At 44.1% G+C, this 22,927-nt stretch overlaps 1 protein-coding gene and 1 long non-coding RNA gene across 4 annotated transcripts in view; both read right to left on the bottom strand.

Moving 5' to 3' along the window:
* Positions 1 to 12,214, bottom strand: part of LOC139408647 (nucleoporin 214) — a 74,954-nt gene extending 62,740 nt beyond the window's left edge. The window contains exons 1-10 of one of the 3 annotated variants that reach the window (XM_071152801.1): positions 11,991 to 12,214; positions 7,448 to 7,643; positions 7,170 to 7,324; positions 6,780 to 6,978; positions 6,604 to 6,674; positions 6,284 to 6,347; positions 6,049 to 6,152; positions 5,748 to 5,854; positions 5,478 to 5,544; positions 5,093 to 5,219 (exon numbers count right to left, since the gene is read on the bottom strand). In XM_071152801.1, the coding sequence (XP_071008902.1) occupies positions 5,093 to 5,219; positions 5,478 to 5,544; positions 5,748 to 5,854; positions 6,049 to 6,152; positions 6,284 to 6,347; positions 6,604 to 6,674; positions 6,780 to 6,978; positions 7,170 to 7,324; positions 7,448 to 7,643; positions 11,991 to 12,032 (1,132 nt within the window). In that variant the 5' untranslated portion in view covers positions 12,033 to 12,214. The remainder of the gene's footprint in view (positions 1 to 5,092; positions 5,220 to 5,477; positions 5,545 to 5,747; positions 5,855 to 6,048; positions 6,153 to 6,283; positions 6,348 to 6,603; positions 6,675 to 6,779; positions 6,979 to 7,169; positions 7,325 to 7,447; positions 7,644 to 11,990) is intronic. The other 2 variants (XM_071152802.1, XM_071152800.1) reach the window with 2 other exon arrangements.
* On the bottom strand, positions 8,068 to 9,535 carry LOC139408648 (uncharacterized). The gene is made up of 2 exons (XR_011634308.1): positions 9,376 to 9,535; positions 8,068 to 9,234 (listed from the first exon to the last, which is right to left on the bottom strand). It is a non-coding gene; the product is annotated as an uncharacterized lncRNA (long non-coding RNA).
* Positions 12,215 to 22,927: the final 10,713 nt, after the last annotated feature.

Raw genomic sequence — 22,927 nt, 5'->3', positions numbered from 1 at the left:
AAACTTTTGAACGGTAGTGTATATGGATGATGATATAGGAACGGTAGTGTATATGGATGATGATATATGAACGGTAGTGTTTATGGATGATGATATATGAACGGTAGTGTATATGGATGATGATATATGAACGGTAGTGTATATGGATGATGATATATGAACGGTAGTGTATATGGATGATGACATATGAACGGTAGTCTATATGGATGATGACATATGAACGGTAGTGTATATGGATGATGATATGAACGGTAGTGTATATGGATGATGATATATGAACGGTAGTGTATATGGATGATGATATATGAACAGTAGTGTATATGGATGATGATATATGAACGGTAGTGAAAGGTAGTCTATATGTATGACGATGATTGATGAACGGTAGTGTATATGGATGATGATATATGAATGGTAGTGTGTATGGATGACGATGATATATGAACGGTAGTGAATATGGATGATATATAAACGGTAGTGTATATGGATGCCAAAGATATATGAACGGTAGTGAATGGCAGTGTATATGGATGACGATGATATGAACGGTAGTGTATATGGATGACAATGCTATATAAACGGTAGTGTATATGGATGACAATGCTATTTAAACGGTAGTGTATATGGATGACAATGCTATATAAACGGTAGTGTGTATGGATGACGATGATATATGAACGGTAGTGAATATGGATGATATATAAACGGTAGTGTATATGGATGACAATGCTATATAAACTGTAGTGTATATGGATGACAATGATATATGAACGGTAGTGTATATGGATGATGATATGAACGGTAGTGTATATGGATGATGATATATGAACGGTAGTGTATATGGATGATGATATGAACGGTAGTGTATATGGATGATGATATATGAACAGTAGTGTATATGGATGATGATACGAACAGTAGTGTATATGGATGATGATATATGAACGGTAGTGTATATGGATGATGATATATCGTCATATAGACTTCCAGCACCGACAGAGATGGCTGTCTCGCTTCATGTTCCTAGGAAACTATGCGGTATTTTGTTTTTTTTACGTGTTATTTCTTACATTGGTACCCCAGGTAATCTTAGGTTTCATTACATACAATCGGGAGGAACTACTGAATATAAACGCAACGTCAACTCTCCATCATTACGACCATTAATGTGACTTTCCCGAAGCGGATCCTGTGTTCTACCTTCCACCCAGGACAAAGGATCGGATCCCAGCCAGCGACCCAAAACAACGACGTCGTAAAAGAGGCAAAACGAAACGGTCTTCAGGTCAGGCTCCGGAGACGGGCACATCGCGCAGCACTCCCTAGCATACTACTCGCCAATGTCCAGTCTCTTGAAAACAAGGTTGATGAAATCCGAGCAAGGGTAGCGTTCCAGAGAGACATCAGAGACTAACGTTCTTTGCTTCACGGAAACATGGCTCACTCGAGAGACTATCGGAGTCGGTGCAGCCAGCTGGTTTCTTCACGCATCGCACCGACAGAAACAACCATCTTTCTGGTAAGAAGAGGGGCGGGGGGTTATGCCTTATGATTAATGAGAGATGGTGTGATCATAACAACATACAGGAACTCAAGTCCTTCTGTTCACCTGACTTCCTCACAATCAAATCAAAGAATTCCTCACAATCAAATGTCGACCGCATTATCTACCAAGGGAATTCTCTTCGATTATAACCACAGCCGTATATATCCCCCACCAAGCAGACACATCGATGGCCCTGAACGAACTTTATTTGACTCTATGTAAACTGGAAACCACATATCCTGAGGCTGCATTCATTGTAGCTGGGGATTTTAACACGGCTAATCTGAAAACAAGACTCCCTAAATTGTATCAGCATATCGATTGCGCAACCAGGGCTGGTAAAACCCTGGATCATTGTTATTCTAACTTCCTCAACGCATATAAGGCCCTCCCCCCGCCCCCCTTTCGGAAAAGCTGACCACGACTCCATTTTGTTGCTCCCAGCCTACAGACAGAAACTAAAACAAGAAGCTCCCGCGCTCAGGTCTGTTCAACGCTGGTCCGACCAATCTGATTCCACGCTTCAAGACTGCTTCGATCACGTGGATTGGGATATGTTCCACATCGCGTCCAACAACAACATTGACGAATGCGCTGATTCGGTGAGCGAGTTCATTAGAAAGTGCATTGACGATGTCGTAGCCATAGCAATGATTAAAACATTCCCAAACTAGAAACTGTGGATTGATGGCAGCATTTGCGTGAAACTGAAAGCGTGAACCACCGCTTTTAACCAGGGCAAAGTGACCGGAAACATGACCGAATACAAACAGTGTAGCTATTCCCTCCGCAAGGCAATCAAACAAGCTAAGCGTCAGTATAGAGACAAAGTAGAGTCGCAATTCAACGGCTCAGACACAAGAGGTATGTGGCAGTGTCTATAGTCAATCACGATTACAAAAAGAAAACCAGCCCCGTCGCGGACCAGGATGTCTTGCTCCCAGACAGACTAAATAACTTTTTTGCCCGCTTTGAGGACAATACAGTGCCACCGAAACCTGCGGACTCTCCTTCACTGCAGCCGACGTGAGTAAAACATTTAAACGTGTCAACACTCGCAAGGCTGCCGGCCCAGACGGCATCCCCAGCCGCGTCCTCAGAGCATGCGCAGACCAGCTGGCTGGTGTGTTTACGGACATATTCAATCAACCCTTATCCCAGTCTGCTGTTCCCACATGCTTCAAGAGGGCCAACATTGTCCCTGTTCCCAAGAAAGCTAAGGTAACGGAGCTAAACGACTACCGCCCCGTAGCACTCACTTCCGTCATCATGAAGTGCTTTGAGAGACTAGTCAAGGACCATATCACCTCCACCCTACCTGACACCCTAGACACACTCCAATTTGTTTACCGCCCAAATAGGTCCATAGACGACGCAATTGCAACCACACAGCACACTGGCCTAACCCATCTGGACAAGAGGAATACCTATGTGAGAATGCTGTTCATGGACTACAGCTCAGCATTTAACGCCATAGTACCCTCCAAACTCATAATCAAGCTCGAGACCCTGGGTCTCGACCCCGCCCTGTGCAACTGGGTACTGGACTTCCTGACGGGCCGCTCCAAGGTGGTGAGGGTAGGTAACAACATCTCCACCCCGCTGATCCTCAACACTGGGGCCCCACAAGGGTGCGTTCTGAGCCCTCTCCTGTACTCCCTGTTCACCCACGACTGCGTGGCCACGCACGCCTCCAACTCAATCATCAAGTTTGCGGACGACACTACAGTGGTAGGCTTGATTACCAACAAGAACGAGACGGCCTACAGGGAGGAGGTGAGGGCCCTCGGAGTGTGGTGTCAGGAAAATAACCTCACACTCAATGTCAACAAAACAAAGGAGATGATTGTGGACTTCAGGAAACAGCAGAGGGAGCACCCCCCTATCCACATTGACAGGACAGTAGTGTAGAGGGTAGTAAGTTAAGTTCCTCGGCGAACACATCACGGACAAACTGAATTGGTCCACAGACAAAGACAGCGTCATGAAGAAGGCGCAGCAGCAGTAGTGTATATGGATGACAATGATATAGGAACGGTAGTGTACATGGATGATGATATAGGAACGGTAGTGTACATGGATGATGATATAGGAACGGTAGTGTACATGGATGATGATATAGGAACGGTAGCGTACATGGATGATGATATAGGAACGGTAGCGTACATGGATGATGATATAGGAACGGTAGCGTACATGGATGATGATATAGGAACGGTAGCGTACATGGATGATGATATAGGAACGGTAGCGTACATGGATGATGATATAGGAACGGTAGTGAACATGGATGATGATATAGGAACGGTAGTGAACATGGATGATGATATAGGAACGGTAGTGAACATGGATGATAATATAGGAACGGTAATGAATGGTAGGGTATATGGATGATGATATGAATGGTAGTGTATATGGATGATGACATGAACGGTAGTGTATATGGATGATGATATGAACGGTAGTGTATATGGATGATGATATGAACGGTAGTGTATATGGATGATGATATAGGAACGGTAGTGTACATGGATGATGATATAGGAACGGTAGTGTACATGGATGATGATATAGGAACGGTAGTGAACATGGATGATGATATAGGAACGGTAGTGAACATGGATGATAATATAGGAACGGTAGTGAACATGGATGATAATATAGGAACGGTAATGAATGGTAGGGTATATGGATGATGATATGAACGGTAGTGTATATGGATGATGATATGAACGGTAGTGTATATGGATGATGATATGAACGGTAGTGTATATGGATGATGATGATATAAATCCAGGCACATTTCACGGTTAGGCGATTTTGATTATAGACCTAATTAAGTTGGTGTTACCTCTCTCCTCACTTTTCTTAAACAATTAAGACAGGGGCTATTTTCTCATCTCCTAACTCTGCTGTTGCCTCCGGCACATTGTTCTCCACACCAATATGCTGGTTAAATGTGCTATTATGCACATTGCAACATGGTCTAGGAAAAGGTGCCAATTCAAGTGCACCGATGTGTTTCAGAACCGCAGACAGCGACCACTATCCAACGCAGGAGAAAGCACATCTGTTATAAAATAATATCATTTGTATTTGTGTTGCACCATTGTTCTTACATATTATAACAATATACAATTTCAGTAGCACGTCTTAGACTGATGGACTGGGCCATCCCCACGGCTTCCACAATGGATCAGTCCACTCAGACAGGTGTCTTGCTTTTTTTTTTGCTACTGCTCGAGTAAAGAAATCTTGGTCGACCATCAGCCTATCGACCAAACAATCGACCAGTCGACGAAATGGGGTCAGCCCTACATTGTTGACAAACATATCAGCTGATTCCAAATGGTTCACCAGCTTCTTTTGCTTGACCCTTTCTGCCTACGCCACACTCTTAGATCTGAATGAACTGGTAACAATATGGCAAAGTCCTTTCATTCAGCGAGGGGAGAATTACAAATCCATCAAGGAGAAAGTGACCGGTTTGGAATGGGGTCAGAAGAATGTGGAAAGCTGGAAGGGGAGAGAGCAGCAACCACTCACTGATGTGGATCTCCTGCTGGCTGGTGTAGTCGATGGCCAGGCCCAGGGGCAGCGTGTCATCGTTATTCTGAGAGACAGGCAGCTCTCCCCTGCTGGCATCCTCCAGCAGCCACAGCTCCCAGTTAGTCTGAACAACACAAAAGCACATTGCACAGAGAGGTTACATGACAACATAGACACTCAGGGGCTCAATTGATCAATATCAGTTGGCCTTTGATTAGGGCTTTACTATTCCATAATCATTTATCAGAAGATGCTAAGGTGATGTCTTGTCCAATGGATGAGACTATGTTCTGCACAAAGATATCTGAAATCCACATCGAACTTGAACTGCTTTAGTTTCTAAGGCCCAGAGTGAGAATCAAGCCTGATTGACAAATATTACCTTATCTTCTTGCTTGGCGATGACACTGACTTCAATGGAGGCTGCTGATGCGGCAAGAACAACATCCCTGAACGAAGAAAAAATAACAATGAGCATAAGTGATTCACCAACCTCACAGCTGTTCCTCGAACATTGAAGTTGAGAGCCAGAGGGAAATGGAACAGAGCTTATACCAACTGAGTTTGCATACAAAAGCCACTTTCTACAAACAAGAAAATAAAAAATATCTGCAGACAGGCAGGGCAGAATACAGAGTGAGGAGCGTCTCACCAGTCCTCTATGTGGCTGAGGAAGTAGTGGTGCTGTCTCTCTGTGCAGGTGCCGTACACCGGGTCGTTGAAGTTCAGGTACCTCTCCTCCCTCTTCTCTGTCTTTGTCTGACATATCAAAATATTAATTGTCAAAATGGTTTCAGTAATAATGAAAAAGACAAATCCATAAATTATCATTTAGGAGAGAAAACATTTCAGTCACTGAGTGAAATGACCCTATTAGTATTAGAACAGTGAACAATTAGCACTGCAAAATGATCTCATAATCATTCAGATGCATGACATCTGGTACTACTCACAGGGAGGGAGATCACCACCAATTCAGGAGGTGTTTCCGGACAGCCGTCTGCTGCTGCATATGCCACAGCAAACACAAACGTACTCAGCCACTGCACATCCAGCACTGACAGAGAAAGGACAACACAAAGAAAACATATAATTGAGATTAAGGTTATCAGGCAGGAAAATAAAGGCACTGAAATGTTCAATTTCAGGTTTATTACTTCAGGCCAGCCTGATCTGTGTCAAGTTTACCTTTGACAGGGTTGTCAGAGCTGTAGAAGCTTGGGCAGGGGATCACTTTCTTCTCCTGAAGCCCCTGTTCAGGAGAGCAGAGTTAGACCAGGGCATAATCAATATAAATCACAGGAACGGAGCAAATGGAATGGCATCAAACACCTGGAAACCACACGTTTGATGTATTTAATACCATTCCACTATTTCAGCTCCAGTCATTAAGGTGCCACCAACCTCCTGTGGGCAAAATACATCATAAACTCCAGACTTCACAGGAATAATAAGTGTGTGTAACGTTGTTAAATGTATTATACTGAGAGTTGTTGGTACAGACTTACTGGAGTATACTGACTGACTGTTGCATTCATTTTTCCTGCTGCTACTTGCTTTCCTTTGGGACTCCAGCATACTGTATTAAGGGAGAAGATGACAAAAAGCGAAAACAAATTGTATAAAATTCCAATCACATGAAAAATGTATTCCTCAAAGTTATTACACACTATGTCACACTTACCACAGGTGATGCCCGCTGTGGCGGGTAGCTGGGCCTGCACTGTGACGCTGTCTGTGACCTCCAGCACCATCATGCTGCCGTCAGACAGACAGGTGGCCAGCATGGACACCTGCACAGGGTTCCATTTGAGGTCCTGCACAATAATGCCCAGGCCGGCTCTCAGTTGCAGAGTCGCAAATGGCAACTTCTGCGGTCGGGCCTGGAGAGAGGGGGCAGCCATGGAAGTGAGGGGATTAGGTGTGTGGGAAAAATATGGAACTGAAGAAGTTGGGGTGACTAGTCTTGATGTGCTTTCAAACGATATCAAAGCATGGACTCTGAACTCTGTTTCACCATGACGAAACCGTACCACCCCATTAGCAGTGGGGGGTTGTTATGAGAGTTAATCACCTTGTTGATGAAGGTGCGGACGTCATAGAAGGCCAGTGACAGGCCTGATGCTTCTGACATGCCACTGACTGACAGGGTGAGCTCATCACTGCTGAGTCCCAGGTTGTGCACAGGCAACTCCACATGAACATCAGCTAAGGCTGCTATCCCCTCAACTGAGAAAGAGTAAGATTGAGAGAAAAAAGTAAAGTCAAGTTACATTGGCCAAGGCACGTCATAACTGTCATTGCTTAGGAAAACTGTACGAGACAGAATGACCTATGTACAGAAAATCTTACCTATTTCATTGGAGTTTCCATCAACTTTGTCTGAAGCTAGGATGTCTCCTGTGAGGTACACCTTGATCTTTCTGTCTAGTCCGACAAATGTCAGTCCAAATTTGTTGGAGATGGCGAGCAGACTTGATCTATCCTTCGGCAGGTCATCAGGTGAATCAAAGACACGGGTTTTCTTCATTTGCCGGAACTGAAAATCCTGCATAAAATAATAGAATACTTCATGACTGTGATGGCACTGAATTTAGTCTCATGTATGCTACTCGTTTAACCCTTGTCTAATCTTAACATTCTGTATACTCACTCCCCTTGTCCTAAGGGGAAAAAAAAAAAGAAGACCCGCCTTCACTAAACCCCTAAAATAAAGCATTTTAACTGAATTTTAAACCCCAAATCTATTTTGCATGAAGAAACAATTCAAACTTTGTGAATATCTGGGTTTCCCTCTTCACAATGCAGAAAGAATTTATTTATTACAATACATCTGTCATAATTATTTTCTTTACTAAAGTAGAGGATCATAATTGTTATTGCTAAAGGTACTGCATAGGTGTAAACCTACATTTTTAACAAGAGATAGCACTAGTATGGCCTAAGAAAGTAGCAGACATGTGCAGAAAGTAGTTTTGAATGCATTTTATTGAAGGGAAACAATAAGTCTTGAACATTTTTGGCAAAATAGTAATATATTCTTATATACTGTACAATGACGAATTCAACTACAAAATACTAGTCTTCTCCCATTTTTTAACCATTGCCCCCAGCCAAAAAGTGCATAAACAACAATAAATAAGATAGATTTATGTTCTTCACATTTCTGTTTTGCATCTATCAACTAATTAGCACATGTAGGACAGTATGCAAGTGTGTGTGCATGGACTTTGCAGATGTATTTCTCACATGTGCAGCACATAGTATTTGTTTTACAGTCCTTCTTTGGGGGGCAGAATTGGCATCTCCTCCTCTTGCCTGCCCCAGCCTCAGGTGGATCAGGACAAGATTCAGCCCCCTGAAGAGCTTTCACAAGCGCTGCAGAGGCTGCTGTGCAGGGGAGGAGGTGCTCCCTTCAGTGAATGTGTGGGGTTACAAGTGCCTTTCCCAGATGCTCCAGGAACACCCTCCTCTTGTTCCGCTTATCAGGCATTCAGGTAGGGTTGATCTTGCTCCATATCATGAAGGCATTGTATGAGGACACATTAATTATGTTATGGAAGATGACCAGGGGCCGACGGGCAGTTATCCTGCTGCAGCTGTAAGTTCAATCACCTTGTCCATGTTGTCCATGTTGTCCACGCCTCCTTTGTTGTGGTTGTAGTCCAGGATGATGGCTGGCTTCCTGTCCTCACGATCACTGCAGTGTGCTCAGGAGGACCACATTCTTGTTCCTCTTTGGGAGGTAAGAAACTAGAGTGGTGGTGGGGTGAAGGCAAACTTTGATGAGATGGCCTCTCTCCCCCTTGTTGAGAGGAGCTACACTCCTCACCCTACAGGTGGAGCTCAGGCTTGTTCTTTCTAACTGTGCCAACCATGGTGATCTTCCTCTTCAGGAGCTGCTGGCTGAGTTCATAAGAGTTTAAGAAATTGTCATTTGATATTGTGCCCCTTCAGTCCATCTGTCACATCAAGCACAGCCCGCATCCCCTGGTTCTTCTCCAGGCCTCCACTGGTCAGCTTCTCTGTGTAGACTTGCATCTTCCAAGCGTAGATGGATTGTGCGTCACAGACCACCCACATCTTGATGCGATACTTTGCTTGCTTGCTGGGCATATACTGCCGGAAAGGACAGTGACCTTTTGACAAAAGAGATTACTATCAGTATTTAGTATCAGTGTCACAGAAAACAATCACATAAATCAATGATATTACAGCAATACATAATCAAATTAACTGTGAAAATCACTTACATTACAGATATGAAAATAAAAATGTACCTCAATGGAACCAGTTGCTCATCCGCTGTTACTTCATGCTCAAGGTTGTAGAGGTATGGCAGACGCTCCACCCACTTCTCCCAGACCTCTCTTTTGGCCGCCAGTTTGTCTCTCACATGTCTTGCAGGTCTTGACTCACGGTTATCAAATCGCAGCACTCTTGAGAAAGTGTGAAAGACTTTCAGTGGCATCGTGGCACAAACATTCACCTTTCCACTCTCTGCATTCCAGAGACTACATGTAGCCTCGCCTTGGGACCTATACACACCCAACTGCATGTCTTGTGAGCCCTGGAGTCATCCTTATGCCATGTTGTGCTGCCATCCTGCCCTGGTTGTCATATGGTGACAAGGACCATGTTATTTTGTTTTTCTTTGACAGAAACGTCTCTCTTTCAGCTTGGGGGATTTCTTCATCTGAAGATGATGCATTGCACTCTGGGTTGTATTCTTCCCCATCTTCTTCTTCAGATACCACCTGCACATCTAAATCATTCTTCTCTTGTTCCTCCTGGACATCTAAAAAAAATCTGATCTAAGACTTGTTGGGCACTGAATTTCACACTTTCTCAATTACTCATTTCTTCAGCAAAGAGAGTACTGGGGGGACTGTCATCAGAAGCACCTTGATGGCCTCTGACTGCATTCCCCATTAGTAAACAATGCTTAAGTGAAAATACTTAATATTTGTTGTTGTTGGTATCTGTACTTTACTTCACTACATTCCAAAGAAAATACTGTACCTTTTACTCCATAAATTTTTACTGACACCTAAAAGTACTCGTTACATTTTGAATGCTTAGCAGGACAGGAAAATGGTCCAATACACGCACTTGTCAAGAGAACATCCCTGGTAATCTACTGCCTCTGATCTGGAGGACTCACTGAACACAAATGCTTTGTTTGTAAATTATGTCTGAGTGCTGAAGTGTGCCCCTGGCTATCCATAAATTAAAAAAATGGTGCCGGCCTCCCGGGTGGTACAGTGGTCTAAGACACTGCATCGCAGTGCTAGCTGTGCCACCAGAGATTCTGGGTTTGAGCCCAGGCTCTGTCGCAGCCGGCCTCAACCGGGAGGCCCATGGGGCAACGCACAATTGGTCCAGCGTCGCCCAGGTTAGGGAGGGTTTGGCCGGCAGGGATATCCTTGTCTCATCACGCACTCGTGACTCCCGTGGTGGGCCGGGCGCAGTGCACGCTGACCAGGTCGTCAGGTGTACAGTGTTTCCTCCGACACATTGGTGCGGCTGGCTTCCGGGTTGGATGTGCATTGTGTCAAGAAGCAGTGCGGCTAGGTTGTGTTTCGGAGGACGCATGGCTCTTGACCTTCGCCTCTCCCGAGTCCGTACGGGAGTTGCAGCGATGAGACAATACTACTACCAATTGGATACCACAAAATTGGGGAGAAAAAAGGGGGGTAAAATAAGGAAATTATTTAAACTTTTACTTCTGATACTTAAGCACATTTTATCAATTACATTTACTTTTGATAGTTAAGTATATTTAAAACCAAATACTTTTACACTTTTACTGGGTAATTTTCTATTAAAATATCTTTACTTTTACTCAAGTATGACAATTGGGTACTTTTTTCACCACTGCAATATAGTGCAGGAAATGCAGAAATGCTGAAATTTGTTTTGGTTGAAGTTGAATTGAACAGTATAAAACAATCAGAATGGAGCAAGACACATTGAAATCACTTAGAATGTATGTGTTGCCACCCTAGGATCACTCACTACCAATAAAGCAAAAGTAGAACTTGTATTATTCAAAAACTAAAAATACCTTCATACCATCCTTTTTTAAAATTTGTATAAATACCGTGATATATTTTGGCCATATTGCCCAGCCCTACCATGGTGGTGTACAGCCTTCATGGAAATATGAACAAAGGCGATGTTTCACTTTTTCTAAATGTTGGGGTCTCTAGGAAATGTTGAAAAAATATCATTTCGGGGGTTTTCTCTGCTGTTAAACATAGTGGCGGTCTTCTTTTTTTTACCCATTAAACAACACAAGGGTTAATATCCGTAAAGCCCATTTTGACTATGTTAACAACAAAATATTGTTGACAGGACGAGGTGGATTTGGAAATAAATTACGTTGGGATAGCTAGCAGCTGAATGAATGCCTCCTAGAATAAATGCTACTAATAGCAAAAACAATATTATTTAGGTAGAGCACAATAGCATTCATAAATGGATGTAACTAACTAGTTAGCTTGTAGGTAGCTAATGATCTGACATAGCTAGTTACTGTTGAAGAAAGTCAGTGTTAGACACCCAAATGTATACAGCTAGCTAGCTAAACACTTGTTAATCCATACATCGTTTAGTTGTTTCATGTTCATGACTTTGTTGTTAGCTAGTTGAGTCTGGCTTAGCTAGCCATCTTTGACTAAAATATAGGATAACTACTAGCTAGTAACATTATGAGAATTGGGCAGTAAGAAACAGACAATAACGTAACGTTACTTCAGTTGGAAGGTTATCCCCAGATCGCTATCTAACTTACTAACTAGCAGAAACACTAGCTAGTTGACAGGCTAGCTAGCAAGCTAATGCTACAAGCTTGTTAACTTGCTAGCTACGTAGCTACAATAGTTTGCCTTACCTTCATTTCCCTTTCGGGAGGAGAGTCAGGGTCTTCACTCATTTTGAAATTAACAGCAGATATAATTATTTTAGCTACAACAGAACTTTACGAAATATACACGGGCTGGTTCTAGCCTTTCCTTTCCACATGAAACGAAATCATACCGCGCTCGAATTTGCGAAATACAATAAGGAAGTGACGTACAAAATCTGCAAGGCAGAATAATCCATCCCAGAGCGATTGGCTTGCTTGTTCAATTCAGACAAGAGTAATCGGCCTAAGACTCACATGTGACGTGACTTCAATGATTTCAAATTTGGAAGTGTAAATCAATGATCCAACATTAAATGATCTCAAAAGGCCTTGGCAGTCAGATTAATGGGGAAAGGTGACTAGAAGAGCGGGACAGCATAACATTACTGTCGATCATAAACCCTAGAGCCGATGGAAAGATGGCGGAATCGGATGATGAAGTGGATTCGGAATACAATGGCTGTAGAATCAAGGAGAATTGGAGTATTATCCAAAATAATGGAAAACAAAGCAAAGTAGTGTACAGTGATGAGAATGATCCTTTGTATTGAGTACTGTTTCTTAATGAGGAGCAGCTGAGCAGAGTACCAATCTTAAATAAACCATTTGAGTTATTCAAACTGGTGGAGAGATTGCTGGGTAAAGTGAAGGCTGTAAGGATCACGAGATGTGGGCTTGTTTAGATTTTTTGTGCTTCTGCGGATCAGAGGGAACGTGCATTGTGTCTTAACCGATTTGACAAGTTTGAAGTGTCGTGTGTGTCAGGCTACCCCTCAAGGGGGTTATATCTGACGTCTCGTGGGAAGTCAATTTTGAAGAGATGAAAAATATTCCTGGAGTGATTGAAGCATGTCGGATGAATTGTGTGGTGAATGGTGAACAAGTGAAGTATCTATCTGTTCTTTTGTTTTTTGATATGGAGTCTCTCCCGAGTGGCGCAGCGGTCTAAGTCATTGCATCTCAGTGCTAGAGGCGTCACTACAGACCCTGGTTTGATTCCAGGCTGTATCACAACCGGCTGTGATTGGGAGTCCCATAGGGTGCCGCACAATTGGCCCAGCGTCGTCTGGGTTAGGGTTTGGCTGGGTTAGACTGTCATTGTAAATAAGAATTTGTTCTTAACTGACTTGCCTAGTTAAATATAGGTTATAAAAAAATCAAAAATACTCAAGTACAGTTAGGGTATATTAACTACAGAGTCAGAGCATTTATCCCAAGACCAATGCAGTGTGATCATTGTAAAGCTTTTGGTCATGTATCAAGCGTTTGCAGAAGGGATAAGCCGAGATGTCGTGGAAAATATCATATTATGTGTTTTAAAAGTGATAAAAATGTGACATGTTGCAATTGCGGTGGGAACCATGAAGCCACGTCTTTCAAATGCCCCACAAGGGTGAAGGCGAATGAGGTGGCCAAAGTCAGGGTTGTACAGAGCATTTCATATGCAGCAGCTGGGTTGGGTTGGGAGTTTGAATGGTGCACCAGAAGAGTCCATGGTGGTGGATAGGCCTACACTGCAGGCTGCAGGGATTGCCTTTCATCAGCAGGATCCTGACATTTTAAAGGTTTGGACTTTGTTGCCTTTTATAGCTATGGTAATTAATGGCTCTGCCAAGGTGGAGAGAAGGTCCAGGAAGATAGAAACCATAGTGGATACGGCGGAGCGGTTCCTGGGGCTGAAAGATTTCTCAGCATAGGAGTTACATGGAATATTGGAACAAGCCATACCACCCTCTCGGGTCCTAGAGCCTGAGAAGGGAGATATGGATAATTAAAAGAAGGAAGAAGTGGGAGTTTTGTTTGTTTTGGTAATGTTGGTGGCGGCAATACACCTTTTGGGGTTGTAGTCCGCCATAAAACTCACAGAAGAAGAAGAAGAAGAAGAAGAAGAAGAAGAAAGGATCTCAAGCCAAGATGGCGTCGCTGTGAGAGGGACTGTTTTCTCGCTTGTCCAAGCAACTTTGAGGGTTAGGTGGTTAACAGTCAAATATTGGCAATCAATCTAGCAAGAAATTAACTATAACTTGTTTCAGCTACAAAATAAAATCTAACGGCACTCAAAATGAATGATGTATTATGCAAGGATCCCATTACAATATCAACATTGGTCAATTATGAAGGTTTTACAACTCACAATTTCAGGAAGATGGTTATGAAAGCTACATTTGCCACATTCAGAATTATGTCCCTGCAATTGAGGATGATTTCCACTCAGGTCGCAATTTACCAATGTCAATCGAACAAACCCAAGAATATATTTAATAATTGGCTACAAAGGGATATTTCTATACTTGGGAGAGTGCTTCTGTCCAAGGCAGAGGGACTGTCTTCGCTTTGTATACCCCTCGTGATCTTTATTTGTAAATCCCTCTACCTGTAAAGAGATCAACAAGACGTTTCTTGACATCATCTGGAAAAATAAGTCTCACAAACTAAAAAAGTCAGTCCTCTCAAATCAAAGATCTGAAGGAAGTCTGGAAGTGTTGGATTTTGTTCACATAAATAACACTTTCAAGATCAATTGGTTGAAAAGATGTTTGAATCAATTTGTTATTTCATTCCAAACAATGTTTAATAAATTGGGAGGTCTTTAATTTTGACTGAAAAATAATTACATTCCCGAAAGATTACCCGCTAAATTGGCTAGGTTTCACCAACCAGCTTTAATGTCCTGGAAAATGTGTTTTTGTCCCCACATTTTGTGGAATAATTCAGAAATACCATAACTGTAAGGAATACATCATTGTTCTACCCTAGCTGGCATGATAATAATATTAACTTTGTTCTTGATGTTTTTCAACAACAGGGGTAATATTCTTTCATATAAACAATTTATAACATTGAATGGGTTTCCAATACCTTTCAGAGAGTTTATTTCTGTGATCAAAGCCATTCCCAGTGGTCTAACTACACAGATTAAAACTCATCTTAGCTTTGGTGATGATCACAGAGTTTATCCAGAACTCAGTTTGGAAGGCGTGGGCGTACTTGAGAAATCTTGTAGCAAATACATAAGACACATTTTCCATTCACAGAATCAATTTACGCCTGGAGGAAAACATTTCTGGAACATGCTTATTCCTGACATTGTCTGGAAAAAAGCTTTCTTGATCCCTTACAAATATTGTATTCCAAACAAATTTAAGGACGTGCACTTTAAGATTCTACATAAGATATATCCTTGTAATTCTTTGTCCAAATTTGTTGATATTGATGATATCTGCGTTTTCTGTTCAAATCTGACTAACTTGTTCTATGAATGTAAATCTGTGATAGATTTTTGGAAAAACCTTGCAGAATACTTATTTACCTTTCTGAACACTACCCATGTTTTTTTTATTGTTGTTGCCAAATACTTTATACATGAACAATGATTACAGAATTCCATACCAAATATTTTTTATTGAATTTAACAATTTTGTAAAGACTTATCCAGAGTGAATAACAAAAATAATAACATATTCCGGAATCATTATAATGAGATATTTTTCTGAGTGAATACAATTGCACTGGAATGATCATATTTAAAAAAAATGTTTTAATATATATTTCTGTATATTATGTATTTAGTATATTGTTTGATGTAGGGATGTAAATTGTTGATAATTTTGTATAATGAATAAAAATTATCTGTGGTCCAAATCAGACAGGAGCTTCTGATGGAGCAAACCAACCTTGAGTCTGTAAGAGCCAGAAAAACAATCCACAAATATTGGTAGAATGATGGAAGTTACAGATAAAATCCTGTTAGTGTCACGCCCTGATCTGTTTTACCTGTCCTTGTGATTGTCTCCATTCCCTCCAGGTGTCGCTTATTTTCCCCAGTGTATTTATCCCTGTGTTTCCTGTCTCTGTCCCAGTTCGTCTTGTATTTCTACCAGTGTGCTTTTCCTGTGCGCCTGCCTTTTCTATTCTCTTTTTGCTAGTCCTCCCAGTTTTGACCCTTGCCTGTTTCTGGACTCTGTACCCACCTGCCTGACTATTCTGCCTGCCTTGACCTCGAGCCTGCCTTCCACTCTGAACCTCCTGGATTCTGAACTAGTTTTGACCTTTTGTCTGTCCACGACCATTCTCTTGCCTACCCCTTTTTGGATCAATAAACATCTAAGACTCCAACCATCTGCCTCCTGTGTCTGCATCTGGGTCTCGCCTTGTGCCCTGATAGTACGTACTGGCCATGACAGACCCAGCAGACTTGGACCAGCTCCGCCACGTTGTCTCCCTGCAGGGAGCCACTATTGGCAGGCATGAGGAGCTACTACAGGACCTGTTGGAAGGGCTTAATTCCCTGACGGAACGCCACGACCAAGGGTTTAAGGGTACCATGGAGCTAATTAAGGAGTTAACTCATAGGCTGCCTGCCATCCCTGAGAATCCCCAATCTCCCGGTACATTTTCTTCCTTTTAGTGGTGAGTTGTGTTAGTGTTCAAATACTGGAGAGTTGAGACCAAATCACGGACGCTGGACAGAGTGGATTTCAGTTGTAACAAAAGACAGTTTTAATGAGTCAGAGATATCTTGTCCCGCAGTTTTACGTGCACGGACCTAGTTCACATAACTCGGCAAGGAGCCAGGTGAAAAAGAGGCCTATACAATGGTTACATTCATTTTTATACATAGAATAAAGTAGGTGGAGTCTTGTCGTTTCGGTCTTCTTGACTGGTCGGAGGGTTGGAGGCGGGCCTTGCTCTAGCCAGAGCGGGCCCCATTGGTGCACAGCAAAAGTTCTTTGCTCTTGGGACCGGCCAGTTAGAGGGAGATGAGATGTGTGTTTATATAAGGAAGAGGGGGTCAGTCTTATGGCTGGGTGTATGTGTTCTTACGACGGAATGTCTTTGTTTATATGAGCTATGTGTATGAATATTTATATAACAGTTGGTATAGCCTACACCGGTTCCCCAAGAACCCTGCTTACCTCCTCCGGAGAGACATTCTGGGAATTTTGGTACCTGTCAGGGTTTTCTTTCTCAGTGCTCTCTTATTTTTGAGTTACAGCTATCTTCATTCCCTTCGGACCGATTGAAGATAGCGTATATTATTACGCTAATGTCGGGAAGGGCGCTCTCCTGGGCCATGGCTGTTTGGGAGCAATAATCCACCCTTTGTTGTCATCTGGAGGAATTCATGGCAGAGGTGAGAAAGGTATTCGATTCTCCGGTATCCGGAAAGGAGGTTGCCAGTAAGCTTCGTGAATTACGTCAAAACTCCCGTAGTGTGGCAGACTACATGGTTGATTTTTGTATGTTGGCCACCAAGAGTGCCTGGAACCCGGAGTCTCTTTCGATACCTTTCTTCACGGACTATCTGAGGTGGTTAAAGATGAGCTAGCTGCTCGGGAATTACCGGTGGACCTCAACTCCCTCATCGCTCTCACCATTAGAATTGATGGACGTCTAAGGGAACGCTAGAGTGAGAAGAAGTCTGGCCTCGGGCACACTCGTTCATTCGCTAGGGCTGGCTCACCTTCGAAGGAATCCAGAAGTTTCCAAAGGCAGTTTTTCTGAGAGGATCCGACGCCACCTGAGTCCCCTCGTGAATCATCATCGACGGGTGAGTTGGATACTCCTGAGTCAATGCAACTGGGAAGAGCTCTGTTATCGGTTAGGGAACGCTCACGAAGGTTGAGTTCTAACTGTTGTCTGTACTGTGGTGAGGCAGACATTATATAGCTAACTGCCCTATTAGGAAACCCCTGTATCTGGTCGGTACAAGTACTCTGGTTAGCCAGACTGGGAATTCCTTCATTCCCATCACCCACACACCTTTGTTTGTGCTTTTGCTGTGGGGAGACCAATCTAAGTCTTTCCGAGTGCTCATTAACTCTGGGGCTGATGAACGTTTTATGGATGCTACCATGGTTTCTGAATTGGGTATTCCCACTCAACCTCTCTCTGTCCCCATGAATGCAAGGGCACTGGATGGCCGTTCTATTGGAAGAGTCACCCATAGCACTGTGCCCGTTCATATTTGGGTATCAAGAAACCATAGTGAGACTATACAGCTCCATCCAGGGTTGGAGTCTGTTTTGTTATTCTCATTGCCTTAAAACGGCACACAGCTGTGCTTGAGACAGGACGGGAAAAAAACTGGAAAAAACTGGAAAAAAAACTTTCAGGCTCAGGACGTGAGCAAAGGCAGTACCATGACCTCCTGGAGGCACGGCCTACTTCTTTTCCTCCGCACCGTCCTTATGATTGTGCCATTGATCTCCTCCCAGGCACCACACCACCTCATTGTCGTCTATATTCTCTATCCGGCCCAGAGACCAAGGCCATGGAGGAGTATGTTGAGGAATCTCTGGCTACTGGAGGCATCTGTTCGTCTGCATCTCCTGCCAGTGCATGGTTTTTCTTTGTGGAGAAGCGTCCGTGCATTGACTACAGGGGTCTTAATGATATAAAGAATCGTTATCCCCTACCACACCTCGGCCTTCGAACATCTCCAGGGAGCCACCATTTTTTCCAAACTGGACCTTCGGAATGCCTACCACTTGGTTCGGATACGCAAAGGAGATGAGTGGAAGACAGCCTTTAATACAGCCAGTGGACATTATGAGTACCAGGTCATGCCGTTTGGACTCACCAACGCACCCGCTGTTTTTCAGGCTCTGGTAAACAATGTGCTCCGGGACATGCAAAACCGTTTCGTGGTCGTTTACCTGGACAACATCCAGTTTTTTTCCCAGTCTGCCCAAGATCACATTCTTCATGTCAGAGAAGTCCTTCCGTGTCTCATGGAGAACCAATTGTTTGTGAAGGACGAGAAATGTGAGTTTCACCGCTCAAAAATCTCCTTTATGGGATATGTCATCACGGATGGGAATGTCCAAATGGATCAGGAAAAAGTGAAAGCGGTGGTGGGGTGGCCTCAGCCTACGTCCAGGGTGCAGTTGCAACATTTCCTGGGGTTCGCTAATTTCTACCGCCGTTTCATTCGGGACGATAGCACTCTGGCGGCCCACCTGTCAGCACTCACCTCTCCCAAAGTTCCGTTCACATGGTCTCCAGCGGTTGATAAAGCCTTCGTGGACCTGAAACATTGGTTCACCACAGCACCCATCTTTGTCCATCCGGATCCATCCCGTCAATTTGTGGTAGAGGTTGATGCTTCTGATGTTGGAGTGGGGGCCATCCTGTCCCAGTGATATGCACAGGACCAGAAGCTCCATCCTTGTGCCTTCCTGTCTCATCGTCTCAGTCCGGCATTGAGGAACTATGACGTTGACAACAGAGAACTCCTGGCTGTCAAGTTGGCACTGGAGGAGTGGAGGCATTGGCTAGAAGGAGCAGAACAGCACTTCGTGGTCTGGACCGACCATAAAACTTTGGAATATCTCTGTACAGCCAAACGCCTTAACTCCAGGCAGGCCCGGTGGGCTTTGTTGTTCACCAGATTCAACTTCACCATTTCCTACCACCCAGGTCCCAAAAATGTGAACGGATGCCCTCTCCAGCATATACAGTTCCTCTGCCACACCCTCTGTCTCCGAAACCATTCTTCCTACCTCACACCTTGCTGCTTCAGTGGATTGGGGTATTTAAACCTTGGTTCGCAAGGCCCAACGTTCCCAACCTGAATCTGAAGCGGGCCCAGCTAAACGGTTATTTGTTCCTAACTCAGTCCGGTCCCGGGTCCTGGAATGGGCTCATTCCTCAAGGCTGACCTGTCATCCAGGTTCCCGTCGTACCTAGCCTTCATCCGATAACGTTTCTGGTGGACCACAATGGTTCCTGATGTCTCTGCTTTCGTCACCGCGTGCACAGTGTGTGCTCAGAACAAGACTCCACGGCAAGCTCCTTCTGGCCTCCTTCAGCCACTACCTGGTCTCATATTTCTCTGGACTTTGACACTGGGCTCCCTCCGTCTGATGACAACACTGTCATTCTGACGGTAGTGGATCAATTCTCTAAGGTCGCTCACTTCATCCTTCTCCCCAAACTACCCTCTGCCAAGGAGACTGCCCAGCTTATGGTGCAGCACGTCTTCCTGATCCATGGACATGGTCCCAACCGGGGTTCTCAGTTCTGGAAGGCATTCCGGATTTCATCCCCACTCCAACGGCCAGTCGGAGCGAGCCAACCAGGGCCTAGAAACCACCCTGAGATGCCTGGTCTCAACCAACCCCACTACCTGGAGCCGACAACTGGTCTGGGTGGAGTAAGGCCGGAACACTCTTCCCTGTTCGGTCACAGGACTCTCTCCTTTTGAGTGCTTTTTGGGGTATCAACCTCCACTCTTCCCGGAACAAGAGCAGGAGGTCAGCGTACCCTCGGCCCAGATGTTTGTCCGCCGCTGTCGACGTACCTGGAGAAGAGCTCGGGCGGCAATTCTCAAGACCAACTCCAGGTATCGTCGACAAGCGGACCGTCATCGGACCCCAGCTCCCCGCTACCGCATTGGGCAGAGGGTGGGGCTTTCCACTCGGGACCTGCCCCTTCGGTTGGAGTCACGCAAACTGTCCCCCTGTTTCATTGGTCCTTTTCCCATCTCTAGAGTCCTTAGTTCCACTGCTGTCCGTCTTGTGTTACCCCGTACCCTCTGTATTCACCCTACCTTCCATGCGTCTAGGATTAAGCCCGTGTCTCACAGTCCTTTGTCTTCTGTTTGTAGGCCCCTCCCTCCCCACTGGGTCATCGATGGCCAGCCAGCGTATACGGTGAGACGCCTCCTGAGTGTTCGACCACGGGGCAGGGGTTTCCAGTACCTGGTTGACTGGGAGGGTTAAGGCCCGGAGGAGAGGTGCTGGGTCCCTGCTAAAGACATCCTGGACCCGGCCCTCATTGCTGATTTTCACCGTCGACACCCCGGTCAGCCAAGTATACGCCCGGGTAGGACGCCAGGTGGCGCCTCTAGGGGGGTACTGTCACACCCTGATCTGTTTCACCTGTCCTTGTGACTGTCTCCACCCCCTTCAGGTGTTGTTTGTTTTTCCCAGTGTATTTATCCATGTGTTTCCTGTCTCTCTGTGCCAGTTCGTCTTGTATGTCCAAGTCAACCAGCATGCTTTTCCCGTGCTCCTGCCTTTTCTATTCTCTTTTTGCTAGTCCTCCCGGTTTTTACCCTTGCCTGTTTCTGGACTCTGTACCTGCCTGCCTGCCTTGACCTCGAGCCTGCCTGCCACTCTGTACCTCCTGGACTCTGAACTGGTTTAGACCTTTTGCCTGTCCACGACCATTGTCTTGCCTACCCCTTTTTGTTTCAATAAACATCTAAGACTCCAACCATCTGCCTCCTGTCTCTGCATCTGGGTCTGGCCTGTGTATAGCCTCACTATAGTTATTTTATTGCGTAACTTTTTTTAAAACTTTAGTTTATTTAGTAAATATAAAACCATTTTTGCATTGTTGGTTAAGGGCTTGTAAGTAAGCATTTCACGGTAAGGTGTTGTATTTGGCGCATGTGAGAAATACCATTTTATTTTATTTAAGGCTGAAAAGATTTGTCATGGGCCCTCAGATCCTCAAAGTTATTCAACTGCACCATGACTGGCTGCATCACCGCTTGGTATGGCAACGGCTTGGCATCCGACCGCAAGGCGCTATAGAGGGTAGTGCGTACGGCCCAGTATATCACTGGGGCTGAGCTCCGTGCCATCCAGGACCTCTATACCAGGCGGTGTCAGAGGAAGGCCCAACATTTATCAAAGACTCCAGCCACCCAGAGCCACTTTCACCACATACGCTGCTGCTACTGTCTATTATCTATCATATTGCCTAGTCACTTTACCCCTACCTACTGTATATGTACAGTTCATAGTTGCCTTAATTACCTCGTACCACTGCACATCGACTCGGTACTAGTACTCCCTTTATATAGCCATGTTTTTCCACTCCCTATATACAGTACCTTCAGAAAGTATTCATGCCCCTTATTTCACATATTGTTGTGTTACAACCTGAAATCAAAATGAATTAAATTGATATTTTTCTCCCCCATCTACACACAATACTACACAATTCTTTTTAAACAACTGTCTTCTTGGTAAGCAGCGTCAGTGTAGATATGGCCTTGTGTTTTAGGTTATTGTCTTGCTGAAAGGTGAATTAATCTCCCAGTGTCTGGTGGAAAGCAGACTGAATCAAGTTTTCCTCTAGTGTTCTGCCTGTGCTTAGCTCCATTCCGTTACTTTTTTTATACTTAAACTCCCCTAGTCCTTAACGATTACAAGCATACTCATAACATGATGCAGCCACCACTATGCTTGAATATATGGAGATATGTTTGTGGCAAATCCAATAAAACATAACACTTTGTATTAGGACAAAAAGTTAATTGCTTTGCCAAGTCTTTTGTAATATTACTTTAATGCCTTGTTGCAAACAGGATGCATGTTTTAGAATATTTGTATTCTGTTCCTTATTTTCACTCTATCAATTAGGTTAGTATTATGGAGTAATTACAATGTTGTTGATTTACCCTCAGTTTTCTCCTATCACAGCCATTAAACTCGAAATGTTTTAACATCACCATTGGCCTCATGGTAAAATCACTGAGCAGTTTCCTTCCTCTCTGGTAACGCTCCCCTAACCCGGACAATGCTGGGCCAATGTGCGCCGCCCTATGGGACTCCCGATAACTGCCGGTTGTGACACAGCCTGGGAATGAACCAGTGTCTGTAGTGACGCTTCTAGCACGGCTATGCAGTGCCTTAAACTGCTGCGCCACTCGGGAGGCCAGGACTTCTGTATCTTTGTAGTGACTGAGTCTATTGATACACCATCAATAGACTCAGTCGAGGGTTATTCGATGTCTGCTTTAAAAAAAAATATCCATCTATCAATAGTTGCATTTCTTTGTGAGACGTTGTGGTTGAACCTGAGTTTGAAATTCACTGCTCAACTAAGGGACCTTACAATTATCTGTATGTGTGTAGTACAGAGATGAGGTAGTCATCTCATGCTTTTACTCCTGAACTTATTTA

This window comes from Oncorhynchus clarkii, chromosome 5 (assembly GCF_045791955.1).
Source record: "Oncorhynchus clarkii lewisi isolate Uvic-CL-2024 chromosome 5, UVic_Ocla_1.0, whole genome shotgun sequence".
In the NCBI taxonomy this organism is placed as follows: Eukaryota; Metazoa; Chordata; class Actinopteri; order Salmoniformes; family Salmonidae; genus Oncorhynchus; species Oncorhynchus clarkii.
Note: the sequence above shows the minus strand (reverse complement) of the source record. Positions and strands in the feature narration are given on the sequence as shown.